At 45.8% G+C, this 20,000-nt stretch overlaps 2 protein-coding genes across 9 annotated transcripts in view; both read right to left on the minus strand.

Annotated features, from left to right (window-relative positions):
* mlpha (melanophilin a) overlaps window positions 1-14,120 on the minus strand; it is a 14,559-nt gene extending 439 nt beyond the window's left edge. Inside the window, exons 1-13 of one of the 5 annotated variants that reach the window (XM_061032906.1) lie at window positions 13,985-14,120; window positions 13,137-13,250; window positions 11,925-12,146; window positions 7,048-7,160; window positions 6,871-6,915; window positions 6,659-6,717; window positions 6,488-6,577; window positions 3,779-3,875; window positions 3,096-3,271; window positions 2,917-2,997; window positions 2,556-2,774; window positions 1,745-1,915; window positions 1-162 (exon numbers count right to left, since the gene is read on the minus strand). In XM_061032906.1, the coding sequence (XP_060888889.1) occupies window positions 1-162; window positions 1,745-1,915; window positions 2,556-2,774; window positions 2,917-2,997; window positions 3,096-3,271; window positions 3,779-3,875; window positions 6,488-6,577; window positions 6,659-6,717; window positions 6,871-6,915; window positions 7,048-7,160; window positions 11,925-12,146; window positions 13,137-13,250; window positions 13,985-14,013 (1,578 nt within the window). In that variant the 5' untranslated portion in view covers window positions 14,014-14,120. Of the gene's footprint in view, window positions 163-681; window positions 790-1,744; window positions 1,916-2,555; window positions 2,775-2,916; window positions 2,998-3,095; window positions 3,272-3,778; window positions 3,879-6,487; window positions 6,578-6,658; window positions 6,718-6,870; window positions 6,916-7,047; window positions 7,161-11,924; window positions 12,147-13,136; window positions 13,251-13,984 lie in introns of those variants that run through there. The other 4 variants (XM_061032905.1, XM_061032908.1, XM_061032907.1 and 1 more) reach the window with 4 other exon arrangements.
* Window positions 14,121-14,471: 351 nt separating this feature from the next.
* Window positions 14,472-20,000, minus strand: part of LOC132959537 (sorting nexin-9-like) — a 12,928-nt gene continuing 7,399 nt past the window's right edge. For 3 of the 4 annotated variants that reach the window (XM_061032634.1, XM_061032633.1, XM_061032632.1), the window contains exons 8-17: window positions 18,063-18,180; window positions 17,860-17,990; window positions 17,680-17,783; window positions 17,150-17,253; window positions 16,946-17,023; window positions 16,709-16,785; window positions 16,445-16,534; window positions 16,212-16,326; window positions 14,761-14,852; window positions 14,472-14,662 (exon numbers count right to left, since the gene is read on the minus strand). In XM_061032634.1, coding sequence (XP_060888617.1) covers window positions 14,615-14,662; window positions 14,761-14,852; window positions 16,212-16,326; window positions 16,445-16,534; window positions 16,709-16,785; window positions 16,946-17,023; window positions 17,150-17,253; window positions 17,680-17,783; window positions 17,860-17,990; window positions 18,063-18,180 — 957 coding nt within the window. In that variant the 3' untranslated portion in view covers window positions 14,472-14,614. The remainder of the gene's footprint in view (window positions 14,663-14,760; window positions 14,853-16,211; window positions 16,327-16,444; window positions 16,535-16,708; window positions 16,786-16,945; window positions 17,024-17,149; window positions 17,254-17,679; window positions 17,784-17,859; window positions 17,991-18,062; window positions 18,181-20,000) is intronic. The other variant, XM_061032635.1, reaches the window with a different exon arrangement.

The raw sequence follows: 20,000 nt of genomic DNA on the forward strand, positions 1-20,000 counted from the left end.
CTCGCTCTCGGCACTCTGGACCCTGGCGGCAGTAAGGGCCACCACGTCCTCCAGCTCCGACAGCTCTGAGTCTGTTGCCCCTCCAAAATGATTCTTGGCGCTCTGTTCCAACCGCCGCAACTTCGACTCGATCTCGAATGACTGACCTGCCGCAACGTACACCTGCACAGGTAACACACACACGCACACACCTTTACAACACATGTAACACCTGCACAGGTAACACACACACACCTTTACAACACATGTAACACCTGCACAGGTAACACACACACACACACACACACACACACACACACACACACACACACACACACACACCTTTACAACACATGTAACACCTGCACAGGTAACACACACACACACACACACACACACACCTTTACAACACATGTAACACCTGCACAGGTAACACACACACACACCTTTACAACACATGTAACACCTGCACAGGTAACACACACACACACACACACACACACACACACACACCTTTACAACATATGTAACACCTGCACAGGTAACACACACACACACCTTTACAACACATGTAACACCTGCACAGGTAACACACACACACACACACACACACACACACACACACACCTTTATAACACATGTAACACCTGCACAGGTAACACACACACGCACCTTTACAACACATGTAACACCTGCACAGGTAACACACACACGCACCTTTACAACACATGTAACACCTGCACAGGTAACACACACACACACACACACACACACACACACACACACACACCTTTACAACACATGTAACACCTGCACAGGTAACACACACACACACACACACCTTTAGCATCAGGTCATGTGTTTGTGTTCCTGCCCCTCATCGTCCAGGTGTGTCAGGATGATGAGGGGCAGGAACTGAAAAAAACAGGAAGTACATAATAAAAACATGACCTGATGCAGCGTCACTTTTCACATCCCAACGTGTCAAATCTGACACTTTGTCAGGGCCCTAAACGTCTCATCACCAAACTTCAAGAAGTTCCCTTGTGTGTGTGTGTGTGTGTGTGTGTGTGTGTGTGTGTGTGTGAGTGTGTGTGAGTGTGTGTGTGTGTGTGTGAGTGTGTGTGTGTGTGTGTGTGTGTGTGAGTGTGTGTGTGTGTGAGTGTGTGTGTGTGTGTGTGTGTGAGTGTGTGTGTGTGTGTGTGTGTGTGTGTGTGTGTGTGTGTGTGTGTGTGAGTGTGAGTGTGTGTGTGTGTGTGTGTGTGTGTGTGTGTGTGAGTGTGTGAGTGTGTGTGTGTGTGTGTGAGTGTGTGTGTGTGAGTGTGTGTGTGTGTGAGTGTGTGAGTGTGTGTGTGAGTGTGTGTGTGTGTGTGGGGGGGGGGGGTTAGGAGATGTTTTCTAACATTAATGTTGTTTTATTTTGTAAACCTGAACAAACAGAACATTTCCTGTTCCTGTTAGAGAGGAAGTAAACGGACATATAAACATATAAATAAAAACAAATGGCAGTGACAAAGTGTCATATTTGACTTCCTGTTTTGAGCAACAACAAATCACAAACATCTGGTCAGAATTTCAAAATAAAGTCGGCTGACAAACGAACAAAAACATCGTTCAGATAGGAATCGAACCATGGTCTCTCCCCCCCACCTGACTTCATTTTAAAACCTCAGGATAACTTTCAGACTCTTATTTTGAAGTTTCGGGCCTCTGACTGATTCGTTGGGAGTGAGAACGTGACAGGTACTTCCTGTTTGAAGCTTACATTTTCCTCAAGTTCCCTGAACGCATCATCTGCCTGCTTTACGTCAGAGCTGGCTAACGAGGGTCTGTGTGGGGGATCTGAGTGGCCGAACTCCACCATGGCATTCTCTGTGGCGTTTATGGTCCTCAGGACCTCGGTGGTGAGGTCACAGAGGGCGGCGGCCGTCGATCTCTGAAAAACCACGTGGAGGACAGTTGTTAGCGGCAGAACGCCCCACAGGGTGTCAGTGAATGCACCACAGTCTGTCTGGACCCGAATTCACCACAGTCTGTCTGGACCTGAATGCACCACAGTCTGAATGCACCACAGTCTGAATGCACCACAGTCTGTCTGGACCTGAATGCACCACAGTCTGAATGCACCACAGTCTGTCTGGACCTGAATGCACCACACAGTCTGTCTGGACCTGAATGCACCACAGTCTGTCTGGACTGGAATGCACCACAGTCTGTCTGGACTTGAATGCACCACAGTCTGTCTGGACCTGAATGCACCACAGTCTGTCTGGACTTGAATGCACCACAGTCTGTCTGGACCTGAATGCACCACACAGTCTGTCTGGACCTGAATGCACCACACAGTCTGTCTGGACCTGAATGCACCACAGTCTGTCTGGACCTGAATGCACCACAGTCTATCTGGACCTGAATGCACCACAGCACTGTGTGAGTTTTAATTTGGAGTTTCTTGGTTAAGGACTTCCTGTTTCTTGTTCGTGACTCACCTGTAAACACCTGTCAGTCACACTAACAGTATTCATTCTGAGTTTTTTTACAGTGTTTTCTGTAGATGTCAGGTGATCTCGTCCTACCTTCTGAGCCTCGGTGGGCGCCTCGTCGCTGGATGAGCTCAGTCCTTTGTCCTTCACAGAGACCCCCGGGCCCCCCTTAACTCCGGCCCGACCTCTGCCCAGAAAGGAAAGCTTCCTGTTGGCCTCGTCGTCCGACGACAGCCCCCCTTTATCGCTCAGGTTCCCCGCCAGCTCGCTCAGCTTCCTCCTCAGCTTCTCCTCCTCAGTGTGAGCCGATGTCTGCACAACAAACAAGTTTACAGAGGAAAACAACAACAAACATGTTTACAGAGGAAAACAACAACAAACAAGTTTACAGAGGACAAACAAGTTTACAGAGGAAAACAACAACAAACATTTTTACAGAGGAAAACAACAACACCTCGTCTGCAGGCGTCATCTTCTCTTCCAGACGACTCAGCAGACTCTCGATGGCGAACATTCGTTTGTTCAGCTCGTTCATCTGCCGAGAAAACAAACAAACATAAACAAACAATCAGATGTGATGTATAATGTCTCTGTATGTTTTGTTGTTGTTTATTTGTTGTTGTTTTCTCTTACAGGCTGACCCTGTCCCAGGTTCTCCTGTGATGACGTTCTGCTGTTCCTGCGCCGGTGGGGGGGCTGTCGAGGGTAATCGTCCTCATCTGAGGTGTCAACGTACTGTTGCCTAGCAACCGAGGAGCTGATCTTAGAGAGAGAGCGAGTACGCACCATCCTGCTGTCCCCAACGTCCTCTAGAAGACAGGTACACACAGGTTCACACACACAGGTACACACAGGTACACACAGGTACACACATACAGGTACACACACAGGAACAAACAGGTACACACACAGGTACACACAGGTTCACACACACAGGTACACACAGGTACACACACAGGTACACACAGGTACACACATACAGGTACACACACAGGTACACACAGGTACACACACAGGTACACACAGGTACACACATACAGGTAGACACACAGGTACACACACAGGTACACACAGGTACACACACACAGGTACACACAGGTACACACAGGTTCACACACACAGGTACACACACACAGGTACACACACAGGTACACACACACAGGTACACACACAGGTACACACAGGTTCACACACACAGGTACACACACAGGTACACACACAGGTACAAACAGGTACACACACAGGTACACACAGGTTCACACACACAGGTACACACATACAGACACACAGGCACACACAGACATGTGATTGTGTACCAGGTCTCATGTTGTATCTATCCACACTCTTCCTGCGGTTGACTCGGTGGTTATATGAGTCGTCCATGTCGTTCCTGTAGCCACGCTCGTCCTGCATCTGCTGTTCAAATTGAATACTAGGTTTATTGTCAAGACTTCAGGTGTTGTTGTACTTCAGGTGTTGTCTACTTCAGGTGTTGTACTTCAGGTGTTGTTGTACTTCAGGTGTTGTTGTACTTCAGGTGTTGTGTACTTCAGGTGTGTGTACTTCAGGTGTTGTGTACTTCAGGTATTGTGTACTTCAGGTGTTGTGTACTTCAGGTGTTGTTGTACTTCAGGTGTTGTGTACTTCAGGTATTGTGTACTTCAGGTGTTGTGTACTTCAGGTGTTGTGTACTTCAGGTGTTGTTGTACTTCAGGTGTTGTGTACTTCAGGTGTTGTTGTACTTCAGGTGTTGTTGTACTTCAGGTGTTGTGTACTTCAGGTGTTGTGTACTTCAGGTGTTGTTGTACTTCAGGTGTTGTTGTACTTCAGGTGTTGTGTACTTCAGGTGTTGTGTACTTCAGGTGTTGTTGTACTTCAGGTGTTGTGCACTTCAGGTGTTGTTGTACTTCAGGTATTGTGTACTTCAGGTGTTGTGTACTTCAGGTGTTGTTGTACTTCAGGTGTTGTGTACTTCAGGTGTTGTTGTACTTCAGGTGTTGTTGTACTTCAGGTGTTGTGTACTTCAGGTGTTGTGTACTTCAGGTGTTGTTGTACTTCAGGTGTTGTGCACTTCAGGTGTTGTGCACTTCAGGTGTTGTTGTACTTCAGGTGTTGTGTACTTCAGGTGTTGTGTACTTCAGGTGTTGTTGTACTTCAGGTGTTGTGTACTTCAGGTGTTGTGCACTTCAGGTGTTGTGTACTTCAGGTGTTGTTGTACTTCAGGTGTTGTGTACTTCAGTTGTTGTTGTACTTCAGGTGTTGTGTACTTCAGTTGTTGTTGTACTTCAGGTGTTGTGTACTTCAGGTGTTGTTGTACTTCAGTTGTTGTTGTACTTCAGGTGTTGTTGTACTTCAGGTGTTGTGTACTTCAGGTATTGTTGTACTTCAGGTGTTGTGTACTTCAGGTGTTGTTGTACTTCAGGTGTTGTGTACTTCAGGTGTTGTTGTACTTCAGGTGTTGTGTACTTCAGGTGTTGTTGTACTTCAGGTGTTGTGTACTTCAGGTGTTGTTGTACTTCAGGTGTTGTTGTACTTCAGGTGTTGTGCACTTCAGGTGTTGTTGTACTTCAGGTATTGTGTACTTCAGATGTTGTGTACTTCAGGTGTTGTTGTACTTCAGGTGTTGTGTACTTCAGGTGTTGTGTACTTCAGGTGTTGTTGTACTTCAGGTGTTGTGTACTTCAGGTGTTGTGTACTTCAGGTGTTGTTGTACTTCAGGTGTTGTGTACTTCAGGTGTTGTGCACTTCAGGTGTTGTGTACTTCAGGTGTTGTTGTACTTCAGGTGTTGTGTACTTCAGTTGTTGTTGTACTTCAGGTGTTGTGTACTTCAGTTGTTGTGTACTTCAGGTGTTGTTGTACTTCAGGTGTTGTTGTACTTCAGGTGTTGTGTACTTCAGGTGTTGTTGTACTTCAGGTGTTGTGTACTTCAGGTGTTGTTGTACTTCAGGTGTTGTGTACTTCAGATGTTGTGTACTTCAGGTGTTGTTGTACTTCAGGTGTTGTTGTACTTCAGGTGTTGTTGTACTTCAGGTGTTGTGTACTTCAGATGTTGTGTACTTCAGGTGTTGTTGTACTTCAGATGTTGTGTACTTCAGGTGTTGTTGTACTTCAGGTGTTGTTGTACTTCAGGTGTTGTTGTACTTCAGGTGTTGTGTACTTCAGATGTTGTGTACTTCAGGTGTTGTTGTACTTCAGGTGTTGTTGTACTTCAGGTGTTGTTGTACTTCAGGTGTTGTGTACTTCAGATGTTGTGTACTTCAGGTGTTGTTGTACTTCAGATGTTGTGTACTTCAGGTGTTGTTGTACTTCAGGTGTTGTGTACTTCAGGTGTTGTTGTACTTCAGGTGTTGTGTACTTCAGGTGTTGTTGTACTTCAGGTGTAGTGTACTTCAGATGTTGTGTACTTCAGGTGTTGTTGTACTTCAGGTGTTGTTGTACTTCAGGTGTTGTTGTACTTCAGGTGTTGTGTACTTCAGATGTTGTGTACTTCAGGTGTTGTTGTACTTCAGATGTTGTGTACTTCAGATGTTGTTGTACTTCAGATGTTGTGTACTTCAGGTGTTGTTGTACTTCAGGTGTTGTTGTACTTCAGGTGTTGTGTACTTCAGATGTTGTGTACTTCAGGTGTTGTTGTACTTCAGGTGTTGTGTACTTCAGGTGTTGTTGTACTTCAGGTGTTGTGTACTTCAGGTGTTGTTGTACTTCAGGTGTTGTGTACTTCAGGTGTTGTTGTACTTCAGGTGTTGTGCACTTCAGGTGTTGTGTACTTCAGGTGTTGTTGTACTTCAGGTGTTGTGTACTTCAGTTGTTGTTGTACTTCAGGTGTTGTGTACTTCAGTTGTTGTTGTACTTCAGGTGTTGTGTACTTCAGGTGTTGTTGTACTTCAGTTGTTGTTGTACTTCAGGTGTTGTTGTACTTCAGGTGTTGTGTACTTCAGGTGTTGTTGTACTTCAGGTGTTGTGTACTTCAGGTGTTGTTGTACTTCAGGTGTTGTGTACTTCAGGTGTTGTTGTACTTGTTTACCTGTACAGATGGTCGGCGTGAGTAAGGGAAGTAATCTTCGGGGTCAAAGTCGAGAGGATGAACTGACAACAGACGTTTACTCTTCCTCATCTGACAGGAAATAGGAAGTTAAGTTGAAAAGTTCTGGTCTGATTTGTGATCAGGACTTTGATGTTTTTATTTTCACGTTACCACTTTGTAGCGCTGAGCCTCATCCTCTGCACGCTCGTCCTCTGTACCGTTGTTCATGTCTACAACGTTGTGTTAATAACGACACATAAAAACATACATTTCATTTTTAGGCATTTCAAAGTAAAAGCTTCACTCTTTGTTTATTATAACTGTTGATATTATATATTTAATTAACTCTATTAATAAATATCTGTTGATATAAAGTGACTCACAGGTGCGAACGTCCGGCATGCTCTGAGTGTCGTCATCTCTCCCACCTGAACAATAAACGCAGGAAGCCGCGTTAGCATATAGCATGTAGCAGCTTAAAGAAACCTTCTTACAGACGAGTATCTTGCTCATAATGTAACTTGGTTTTCGTCCCTGTTGTGATGTCAGAGCTCACTCACCGTCTCCGTTCAGCCTCTTGTATAGTGACCTCATCACTTTCGCGCTGCCGAAGCGTTTGAAGCGGTTCCTGATGTTGTCATGGTACCAGCCCACTGTGCCGATCTTTAGCACCCTGCAGGTGAACACAGCACACCTGAGCCTGACAATTTACCTGCACAGGTAGAGTTCTGCTATCGCACTGTTGCTGTGTTACTGTTTCTGTACTGGCTCTGTAGCTAATGAGTGAACATTAATGTTAACAATAAGCTGAAAGTACTCAGTCCCACCTGTACTCAGTCTCACCTGTACTGGGTCCCACCTGTACTCAGTCTCACCTGTACTGGGTCCCACCTGTACTCAGTCTCACCTGTGCTGGGTCCCACCTGTACTCAGTCTCACCTGTACTGGGTCCCACCTGTACTCAGTCTCACCTGTGCTGGGTCCCACCTGTACTCAGTCTCACCTGTACTCAGTCTCACCTGTACTCTGTCTCACCTGTACTCAGTCCCACCTGTACTCTGTCTCACCTGTACTCTGTATCACCTGTACTGGGTCCCACCTGTACTCTGTCTCACCTGTACTCTGTCTCACCTGTACTCAGTCTCACCTGTACTCTGTCTCACCTATACTGGGTCTCACCTGTACTCTGTCTCACCTGTACTGGGTCCCACCTGTACTCTGTCTCACCTGTACTCAGTCCCACCTGTACTCTGTCTCACCTGTACTCTGTCTCACCTGTACTGGGTCTCACCTGTACTCTGTCTCACCTGTACTCTGTCTCACCTGTACTCAGTCTCACCTGTACTGGGTCTCACCTGTACTCTGTCTCACCTGTACTGGGTCCCACCTGTACTCAGTCTCACCTGTACTCAGTCTCACCTGTACTCTGTCTCACCTGTACTCAGTCCCACCTGTACTCAGTCTCACCTGTACTCTGTCTCACCTGTACTGGGTCTCACCTGTACTCAGTCTCACCTGTACTGGGTCTCACCTGTACTCTGTCTCACCTGTACTCAGTCTCACCTGTACTCTGTCTCACCTGTACTCAGTCCCACCTGTACTGGGTCACACCTGTACTCTGTCTCACCTGTACTGGGTCCCACCTGTACTCTGTCTCACCTGTACTCTGTCTCACCTGTACTGGGTCTCACCTGTACTCAGTCTCACCTGTACTGGGTCTCACCTGTACTCTGTCTCACCTGTACTCAGTCTGACCTGTACTGGGTCTCACCTGTACTCTGTCTCAAGTGTATTCTGTCTCACCTGTACTCTGTCTCACCTGTACTCAGTCTCACCTGTACTGGATCTCACCTGTACTCTGTCTCACCTGTACTCAGTCCCACCTGTACTCTGTCCCACCTGTACTCTGTCTCACCTGTACTCTGTCTCACCTGTACTCAGTCCCACCTGTACTCTGTCCCACCTGTACTCTGTCTCACCTGTACTCAGTCTCACCTGTACTCTGTCTCACCTGTACTCTGTCTCACCTGTTCTCAGTCTCACCTGTACTCTGTCTCACCTGTACTCAGTCTCACCTGTACTCAGTCTCACCTGTACTGGGTCTCACCTGTACTGGGTCTCACCTGTACTGGGTCTCACCTGTACTCTGTCTCACCTGTACTGGGTCCCACCTGTACTCTGTCTCACCTGTACTGGGTCTCACCTGTACTCTGTCTCACCTGTACTCAGTCTCATCTGTACTGGGTCTCACCTGTACTCTGTCTCACCTGTACTCAGTCTCACCTGTACTGGGTCTCACCTGTACTCTGTCTCACCTGTACTCTGTCTCACCTGTACTCAGTCTCACCTGTACTCTGTCTCACCTGTTCTCAGTCTCACCTGTACTCAGTCTCACCTGTACTCAGTCTCACCTGTACTGGGTCCCACCTGTACTCAGTCTCACCTGTACTCAGTCTCACCTGTACTCTGTCTCACCTGTTCTCAGTCTCACCTGTACTCAGTCTCACCTGTACTCAGTCTCACCTGTACTGGGTCCCACCTGTACTCAGTCTCACCTGTACTCAGTCTCACCTGTGCTGGGTCCCACCTGTACTCAGTCTCACCTGTACTCAGTCTCACCTGTACTCAGTCTCACCTGTGCTGGGTTCCCTCCTGTACTCAGTCTCACCTGTGCTGGGTCCCACCTGTACTCAGTCTCACCTGTACTCAGTCTCACCTGTACTCAGTCTCACCTGTACTCTGTCTCACCTGTACTGGGTCCCACCTGTACTCAGTCTCACCTGTACTCTGTCTCACCTGTACTGGGTCCCACCTGTACTCTGTCTCACCTGTACTCAGTCCCACCTGTACTCTGTCTCACCTGTACTGGGTCCCACCTGTACTCTGTCTCACCTGTACTCTGTCCCACCTGTACTGGGTCCCACCTGTACTCTGTCTCACCTGTACTCTGTCTCACCTGTACTCAGTCTCACCTGTACTGGGTCTCACCTGTACTCTGTCTCACCTATACTGGGTCTCACCTGTACTCTGTCTCACCTGTACTGGGTCCCACCTGTACTCAGTCTCACCTGTACTCTGTCTCACCTGTACTCAGTCCCACCTGTACTCAGTCTCACCTGTACTCTGTCTCACCTGTACTGGGTCTCACCTGTACTCAGTCTCACCTGTACTGGGTCTCACCTGTACTCTGTCTCACCTGTACTCAGTCTCACCTGTACTCAGTCTCACCTGTACTCTGTCTCACCTGTACTCAGTCCCACCTGTACTCAGTCTCACCTGTACTCTGTCTCACCTGTACTGGGTCTCACCTGTACTCAGTCTCACCTGTACTGGGTCTCACCTGTACTCTGTCTCACCTGTACTCAGTCTCACCTGTACTCTGTCTCACCTGTACTGGGTCACACCTGTACTGGGTCACACCTGTACTCTGTCTCACCTGTACTGGGTCCCACCTGTACTCTGTCTCACCTGTACTCTGTCTCACCTGTACTGGGTCTCACCTGTACTCAGTCTCACCTGTACTGGGTCTCACCTGTACTCTGTCTCACCTGTACTCAGTCTGACCTGTACTGGGTCTCACCTGTACTCTGTCTCACCTGTATTCTGTCTCACCTGTACTCTGTCTCACCTGTACTCAGTCTCACCTGTACTGGATCTCACCTGTACTCTGTCCCACCTGTACTCAGTCCCACCTGTACTCTGTCCCACCTGTACTCTGTCTCACCTGTACTCTGTCTCACCTGTACTCAGTCCCACCTGTACTCTGTCCCACCTGTACTCAGTCTCACCTGTACTCAGTCTCACCTGTACTCTGTCTCACCTGTTCTCAGTCTCACCTGTACTCTGTCTCACCTGTACTCAGTCTCACCTGTACTCAGTCTCACCTGTACTGGGTCCCACCTGTACTCAGTCTCACCTGTACTGGGTCTCACCTGTACTCTGTCTCACCTGTACTGGGTCCCACCTGTACTCTGTCTCACCTGTACTGGGTCTCACCTGTACTCTGTCTCACCTGTACTCAGTCTCATCTGTACTGGGTCTCACCTGTACTCTGTCTCACCTGTACTCAGTCTCACCTGTACTGGGTCTCACCTGTACTCTGTCTCACCTGTACTCTGTCTCACCTGTACTCAGTCTCACCTGTGCTGGGTCCCACCTGTACTCAGTCTCACCTGTGCTGGGTCCCACCTGTACTCAGTCTCATCTGTACTCAGTCTCACCTGTACTCAGTCTCACCTGTGCTGGGTTCCCTCCTGTACTCAGTCTCACCTGTGCTGGGTCCCACCTGTACTCAGTCTCACCTGTACTCAGTCTCACCTGTACTCTGTCTCACCTGTACTGGGTCCCACCTGTACTCTGTCTCACCTGTACTCAGTCCCACCTGTACTCTGTCTCACCTGTACTGGGTCCCACCTGTACTCTGTCTCACCTGTACTCTGTCCCACCTGTACTGGGTCCCACCTGTACTCTGTCTCACCTGTACTCTGTCTCACCTGTACTCAGTCTCACCTGTACTGGGTCTCACCTGTACTCTGTCTCACCTATACTGGGTCTCACCTGTACTCTGTCTCACCTGTACTGGGTCCCACCTGTACTCAGTCTCACCTGTACTCTGTCTCACCTGTACTCAGTCCCACCTGTACTCAGTCTCACCTGTACTCTGTCTCACCTGTACTGGGTCTCACCTGTACTCTGTCTCACCTGTACTCAGTCTCACCTGTACTCTGTCTCACCTGTACTCAGTCTCACCTGTACTGGATCTCACCTGTACTCTGTCTCACCTGTACTGGGTCCCACCTGTACTCTGTCTCACCTGTTCTGGATCTCACCTGTACTCTGTCTCACCTGTACTGGGTCCCACCTGTACTCTGTCTCACCTGTACTGGATCTCACCTGTAATCTGTCTCACCTGTACTGGGTCCCACCTGTACTCTGTCTCACCTGTACTCAGTCCCACCTGTACTGGGTCTCACCTGTACTCAGTCTCACCTGTACTGGGTCTCACCTGTACTCTGTCTCACCTATACTGGGTCTCACCTGTACTCTGTCTCACCTGTACTGGGTCCCACCTGTACTCAGTCTCACCTGTACTCAGTCTCACCTGTACTCTGTCTCACCTGTACTCAGTCCCACCTGTACTCAGTCTCACCTGTACTCTGTCTCACCTGTACTGGGTCTCACCTGTACTCAGTCTCACCTGTACTGGGTCTCACCTGTACTCTGTCTCACCTGTACTCAGTCTCACCTGTACTCAGTCTCACCTGTACTGGATCTCACCTGTACTCTGTCTCACCTGTACTGGGTCCCACCTGTACTCTGTCTCACCTGTACTCTGTCTCACCTGTACTGGGTCCCACCTGTACTCTGTCTCACCTGTACTGGATCTCACCTGTACTCTGTCTCATCTGTACTGGGTCTCACCTGTACTCTGTCTCACCTGGTCATGCGACAGTTGTCACAAACCCAGCCGTGCTCCTTCTTGTTGTAGCGGCTGCAGGCCTTACAGGTGAACATGTGACAGTCCAAACACTGACGTTTGCTGTTCAGCAGGAACTTGAAGGGCTGCAGGCAGCGGATACAGTGAGACTCTGACAGCGGAGTCTGAGCGCCAAGCAGCTCCCGCTTCGAGTCCTCCTTTTCAATACGAGTCTTCAGCTCGCTGTGCACACACACACACACACACACACACACACACACACACACAAAATATGCAGTTTCTGAACGTGTCAGCTGTGTGTGTGTGTGTGTGATCAAATGGTTGATTGTTTTACACTGATGATGATCATCTCGTTATTAAGCAGAGATTCTCTCAAAGGAAAGTGAACAGAGTCCGTGCAGTGTGTCCTCTGCCCCCGGGGCTGATGGGATTTTGAGTATTTAAAGGGAACACAGAGCCTCTTTGTGAGTTTCATATTTTCTGCTGCTGACTTCACCGTGTGACCGGGTCGTGATCGAGTGCACAAAAAGCGAGTATTTCACGCTCACATTCCTAATGTTCACATGAGCGAGTCACACAAACAGAAGTATGTAACCCTAGTGTTTAAAATGGGTACTGCAGTCTAAATTCTAAACATTATAGAGAGCTGTCACCCCCCCCCCCCCCCTCCTCTCACAGGTCACCATGTGGTGGACTCTGAAGCTTCAGTGTTTATCCAGCTCTGCATGGGTCTGTAAACCTTTCTGTGTTTTAACCTCTCTCCATTTTTCAAAAGCATCTCCAATATTGATCCTAGTTTGAGCACGTTTCTGCTCGTGGAGCTTATTAGAAACATGCAGAGGCTTTTTAGGTCGGGTACAATCACTTCTATCTGAACCACTTCTCTTGCCCGCTTCCATCGCTGCAACACCTGTTGGTTTGACCTGATAACTGCTCTAAACGGGCCGTGTGGGGGGGGTCTTAAAAGCGCCTACCTTCTCTGCTCCAAACAAATCCAGAGCATTCAGGAGCAGAATCTAAAGTTAGAAGGAGGACATACTGACTGCTGCATTGTTATCAGAGAAGCCAGCACTTCAACATGTTTCCTTAATGTCTGATCAGACAGTAAGATACCTTTATCATTTCTCTCTCTACACATCTCACTGATTGGTTCTTTAATGTAAAGATAAATTGATTTAAACAAAGAGGACTACATAAATGCAAAGTGCATACCCGAGTCGGTCCTCTTCTTTCTTGCGGAGGTTAAAGTCTCGTTGAATCACCTCCCACACGTGTTTGGCCTCTTCATCCGTCAGACGAGTCAGATCCAGTTTACGCTCCATTGCTCTGGAATCCATACAAAATATTTGCACACATATTTATTTTATGCTTTCACTCTGACACTTTAAACTTTAAAGACTGGAGGAGTTCCTCAGGGTTCTGTTGTTGGTGTTTCTTAGTTTTCCCTTTAATATAAGAAACCTTTATTTAATTCCTGATCAGAGGTGCTCCCCCTACAGGTGAGGGTTACACCTGCTGGTTTACCTGTCCCAGGTGAGTTCCCTTCACACACTGTGAGTTTTTATTGTGTTTAAAGTCTCATTTTAAAACATTCAGATTTAAACTCAGATCAAAAACAGAATCTCGTTGATGCTGAGAGAGTTGCCGGTCCGTTGCCACACCCTGATGAAGTCTCTAATTTTCTCTCTCACATTTTATTTCACTTTAAACTAAATTTAAATATTATGTCCTCAAACCTTCACGATAAAAGCATGTGATACAAAATAATCCACATTTTCTCTGAATTCAGACCGATTTCTTTTATTCTGAAATCTTTTAAGTTTTTTTTCAGCAGCAGAAAAAACAAACGTCCTCCTCTGACGATTGATTTCATCAGTTCAACAAAGAAACACAAAGTTTCACTCTGAGTTTAACTCTGTTCAATCAAAGTTAATCAGATGTAATGAAGTTATCACTAATGAGAGCTGATTAACCCTTCCCTATCCCCGAACCCTTCCCTAATCATAATAAACAAGATAAACAACATAAACATGAAGGTTTGAAAGGAGATGAAGACTCACCGAGTGTCGAGTTCAGACTGAAGAAACATCTGATCGAGTTTAAACAGAATCAGCTGATCACATGAACACCATCCTCATGACAACAACACACACGCACACACACACACAGAGACACACACACAGAGACAGAGACACAGACACACACACACAGAGGCACACACACAGAGACACAGACACACACACAGAGACACAGACACACACACACACACAGAGGCACACACACAGACACACACACAGACACACACACACAGAGACACAGACACACACACAGAGACACAGACACACACACAGAGGCACACCCATACTGAACTGTGATTACATGATGAGGACGTTCACTGTCAATAATACGTCTGCAAAATTCTCGAGCAGCGATGCGTTCATATGCAGTAATGCTAAAACCTTTAAAATGACAGCTTTGTAAAGGAGTCTGACTGAGAGGCCCGATGGCGCCTCGCTCATCTTTTACAAAATGGAAGAGACACGAGACTTCTAAACATTCTTTTAATGACATTTATTTAAATTAGTCAAACGTATCAAAAAAGAAGTTTATTAACACATCAAGAACAATCCACATTAAAATCATCAAACTCTGGCTGTGATGTCATCAGTGATGTCATCCTCACGTGGTCTTCACAGTGTGGCGAACCGGCTCAGAGCTGCTCTCAGTTTATCAGCGATCTGACCAATCATAAAGCAGAGAGGCAATGACGTCACCATAAATCACACAACATGTTTCAACCCCCCCCCCCCCCCCCCCCCCCGCCAGCACCCCTCACCTGCTGGTAGAAGGTCACCTGTTCCTGCAGGTAGAGCTGCATCACTCTGTTGTAGTCATAGATACGGTTGCTATGGAAATGATTCATCTCAGCTGCAGGGGATAAGAGGAGTCAAGTTACACCCAGAGCTCAAATCTAATCAGGTTGTTTAGGACAGTTATTGCAGTGTGTAGTACAGTGTGTAGCAGTGCAGTGTAGTACAGTGTGTAGGATACAGTGTATAGTAGTGTAGTGTGTAGGATACAGTGTGTAGTACAGTGTGTAGCAGTGCAGTGTAGTACAGTGTGTAGGATACAGTGTGTAGTAGTGTGTAGGATATAGTGTATAGTAGTGTAGTGTGTAGGATACAGTGTGTAGTACAGTGTGTAGGATACAGTGTGTGTAGGATACAGTGTGTATAGTACAGTGTGTAGTAGTGCAGTGTGTAGGATACAGTGTGTAGGATACAGTGTGTATAGTACAGTGTGTAGGATACAGTGTGTATAGTACAGTGTGTAGGATACAGTGTGTAGTAGTGCAGTGTGTAGGATACAGTGTGTAGTAGCGCAGTGTAGTACAGTGTGTAGTACAATGTGTAGTAGTGCAGTGTAGTGCAGCGTGTAGGATACAGTGTGTAGTACAGTGTGTATAGTACAGTGTGTAGTAGTGCAGTGTGTAGGATACAGTGTGTAGCAATGCAGTGTAGTACAGTGTGTAGGATACAGTGTGTAGTACAGTGTGTATAGTACAGTGTGTAGGATACAGTGTATAGTAGTGCAGTGTGTAGGATACAGTGTGTAGTACAGTGTGTGAGATACAGTGTATAATAGTGCAGTGTGTAGGATACAGTGTGTAGTACAGTGTGTAGTAGTGCAGTGTAGTGCAGTGTGTAGGATACAGTGTGTAGTACAGTGTGTAGTTGTGTAGTGCAGTGTGTAGTAGTAGTGTAGTACAGTGCAGTACAGTGTGTAGTAGTAGTAGTGTGTAGTACCCTGCAGTGAGTAGTAGTGAGTAGTAGTGTGTAGTACCCTGCAGTGAGTAGCAGTGAGTAATAGGGTGTAGTAGTGTGTAGTACCCTGCAGTGAGTAGTAGTGAGTAGTAGTGTGTAGTACCCTGCAGTGAGTAGCAGTGAGTAATAGTGTGTAGTACCCTGCAGTGAGTAGTAGTGTGTAGTACCCTGCAGTGAGTAGTAGTGTGTAGTAGTACCCTGCAGTGAGTAATAGTGAGTAATAGTGTGTCGTACCCTGCAGTGAGTAATAGTGTGTAGTACCCTGCAGTGAGTAGCAGTGAGTAATAGTGTGTAGTACGCTGCAGTGAGTAATAGTGTGTAGTACCCTGCAGTGAGTAATAGTGTGTAGTACCCTGCAGTGAGTAATAATGTGTAGTAGTGTGTAGTACGCTGCAGTGAGTAATAGTGTGTAGTAGTGTGTAGTACCCTGCAGTGAGTAATAGTGTGTAGTAGTGTGTAGTACCCTGCAGTGAGTAGCTCATGTTGCTCAGTCGTTGGTTCATGAACTTTCTTTCACTGTTGTTGATTTTTCCTGCAGAAACCAAACGATCAGATTCTCTCACCTTATCCACTGCAGCCTGGAACACACAACACACACAGATACACACACACATGCATACATGTTAGTGTGTGTGTTGTGGGAGTGTGTGTGTGTGTGTTAGTGTGTGTAGTGTGAGTGTTGTGTTACTGCAGTACCTTGTGTACAGCCATGATTTCTGGGAAATTTCCCAGCATGCCTCTGTACTCGCTGTTTGTCTCCATCAGGAAGTGAAGGTCCTTCTGAGGCTGAACAGGTCAGAGGTCAGAGTTCACAGAGACAAAATGTTAAAACACAAAAAATAAAAATTCAAGAAAAATATTTACAAACTTTATTTAAAATGTTTGAATAATCCTGAATGATGACAGATTAAAAACAGGTAAACTCAGACAGCAGTCGTTTATGGTTTTTCCTGTGTTTACCTGCTGAGCCACGATCTCTGCGATGTCCTCGTATGTTTGACCTGCAGCCGTCAGAGCGTCCGTCAGAGTCTCCTCCCCTACATCACACCATGACGTCAAAAAAATTATATATTAAATAATAATAAAGAGTTTGATGATGCGTTCAGGGACCTTCAGACAACCTAAAAAAAATTCTCTATTCCTCCTCCATTTCACCCACCCAACTTTGCTTCCTCCCTCCTTGCCTCGTCTCCTCACCTGGATACCTGCTGCTGGTGAAAACAGTCGATAGGTTCCTGAAGGCTCGACCAATCCTCTCATACTCTTTAGGCAGGGCTAAACACACACACACACACAGATACACAGGTGTGGGTGAACAGGTGTAAGTGTACAGGTGTGGGTGAACAGGTGTAAGTGTACAGGTGTGGGTGAACAGGTGTAAGTACACATCATCACACATACGTCCAGTGCAGCGTTTCCAGTGTGTGTGTCCAACATTCAGCAGCTCTCTGACTCCATCGTCCATCGACCTCGTGAACCGACTGTAGTGTTCACACTTCTGCTCACTACACACACACACACACACACACACACACACACACACACACACACACACACACACACACACACACACACACACACACACACACACACACACACACACACACACACACACACACACACACACACACACACACACACACACACACACTCATAAAACTGCTGGAACATCTTTCATCTTATTGAGTGACTTTTTTTCCCAGTGTCAGTGAACTCATCAGACATGATTCTTTACTCTTCTTTGTTTGATGACATAAGGCTCCACAGATTCAGTTTTTAAATTATTTTGTTTTTATTTTGATCCACTTAGCCGACGGGAAGTCACATGTCATGATTCAACAATGACTGATCAGCTGATTGATTGATTGACTGACCCGACTGACTGATTGGATGATTGAATAACTGATTGATAATGGGACTGATTAACTTACACCTCAGCAGCATCAAGCTCAGCGGCTTCAGGTTCAAAAAGACTGAAGATCAGTGGTCCCACCATCTCGTCTCTCTCAGCCTTCCGTTTTCCCGCCTTCCACTCCTGAAACATTTAAACACTTCAGCCAATCAGTATGCAGATACCAATCCTCTAAGCAAGGAGGCGGGGCTTAACCTGCCTTCTCGTCTCCATAGGTGAGGAAGAGCTGAAAGACGTCACTCTGAGAGACCACAGGGTGACGGCACATCCGAGTCATCCAGGCCTGCAGCTGCTCCATCCTCATCCTGATGAAGTCGTCCTCGAAGCGGCCTGAAAGCACAGGTGACCTGTCAGACACACAGCTCAGGGTGTACAAGTGTGGGTGTCATAGTGACAGCTCACCTGTGACCTGTTTGTCAGGCAGAGGGGGGATAGGCAGAGCTGAGCCAAACTTCTCCAGCAGACGTTCATACAGCCAATCAAAGTGCTTATAGCGATGATTGACAGGTCTGGAAGTCGTCTGCACAAAGGAGTGGGTCAGAGGTGTTTACTACTGTATTTTACCTACATACATATATTTTGTGTAAAGTGTGTGCGTGTGACTGAGTATGATTGTGTAAAATGTGTGCGTATGATTGAGTATGATTGTGTAAAATATGTACATATGACTGAGTATGATTGTGTAAAGTATGTGCGTATGACTGAGTATGATTGTGTAAAGTGTGTGCGTATGATTGTGTAAAATGTGTACGTATGATTGAGTATGATTGTGTAAAGTGTGTGCGTATGATTGAGTATGATTGTGTAAAGTGTGTGCGTATGATTGAGTATGATTGTGTAAAATATGTACATATGACTGAGTATGATTGTGTAAAGTGTGTGCGTATGACTGAGTATGATTGTGTAAAATGTGTGCGTATGATTGTGTAAAATGTGTGCGTATGATTGAGTATGATTGTGTAAAATGTGTGCGTATGACTGAGTATGATTGTGTAAAATGTGTGCGTATGATTGAGTATGATTGTGTAAAATGTGTGCGTATGACTGAGTATGATTGTGTAAAATGTGTGCGTATGATTGTGTAAAATGTGTGCGTATGATTGAGTATGATTGTGTAAAATGTGTGCGTATGACTGAGTATGATTGTGTAAAATGTGTGCGTATGATTGTGTAAAATGTGTGCGTATGATTGAGTATGATTGTGTAAAATGTGTGCGTATGACTGAGTATGATTGTGTAAAATGTGTGCGTATGATTGAGTATGATTGTGTAAAATGTGTGCGTATGACAGTCTGATTGTGTAAAATGTGTGCGTATGACTGAGTATGATTGTGTAAAATGTGTGCGTATGATTGAGTATGATTGTGTAAAATGTGTGCGTATGACTGAGTATGATTGTGTAAAATGTGTGCGTATGATTGTGTAAAATGTGTGCGTATGATTGAGTATGATTGTGTAAAATGTGTGCGTATGACTGAGTATGATTGTGTAAAATGTGTGCGTATGATTGTGTAAAATGTGTGCGTATGATTGAGTATGATTGTGTAAAATGTGTGCGTATGACTGAGTATGATTGTGTAAAATGTGTGCGTATGATTGAGTATGATTGTGTAAAATGTGTGCGTATGACAGTATGATTGTGTAAAATGTGTGGGTATGACTGAGTATGATTGTGTAAAATGTGTGCGTATGATTGTGTAAAATGTGTACGTATGACTGAGTATGATTGTGTAAAATGTGTGAGTATGATTGAGTATGATTGTGTACAATGTGTGAGTATGATTGTGTAAAATGTGTACGTATGATTGAGTATGATTGTGTAAAATGTGTGCATATGATTGAGTATGATTGTGTAAAGTGTGTGCGTATGATTGAGTATGATTGTGTAAAGTGTGTGCGTATGATTGAGTATGATTGTGTAAAATATGTACATATGACTGAGTATGATTGTGTAAAGTGTGTGCGTATGATTGAGTATGATTGTGTAAAGTGTGTGCGTATGATTGAGTATGATTGTGTAAAATATGTACATATGACTGAGTATGATTGTGTAAAGTGTGTGCGTATGACTGAGTATGATTGTGTAAAATGTGTGCGTATGATTGTGTAAAATGTGTGCGTATGATTGAGTATGATTGTGTAAAATGTGTGCGTATGACTGAGTATGATTGTGTAAAATGTGTGCGTATGATTGAGTATGATTGTGTAAAATGTGTGCGTATGACTGAGTATGATTGTGTAAAATGTGTGCGTATGATTGTGTAAAATGTATGCGTATGACTGAGTATGATTGTGTAAAATGTGTGCGTATGACTGAGTATGATTGTGTAAAATGTGTGC

This window comes from Labrus mixtus, chromosome 24 (genome assembly GCF_963584025.1).
Source record: "Labrus mixtus chromosome 24, fLabMix1.1, whole genome shotgun sequence".
Lineage (NCBI taxonomy): Eukaryota > Metazoa > Chordata > Actinopteri > Labriformes > Labridae > Labrus > Labrus mixtus.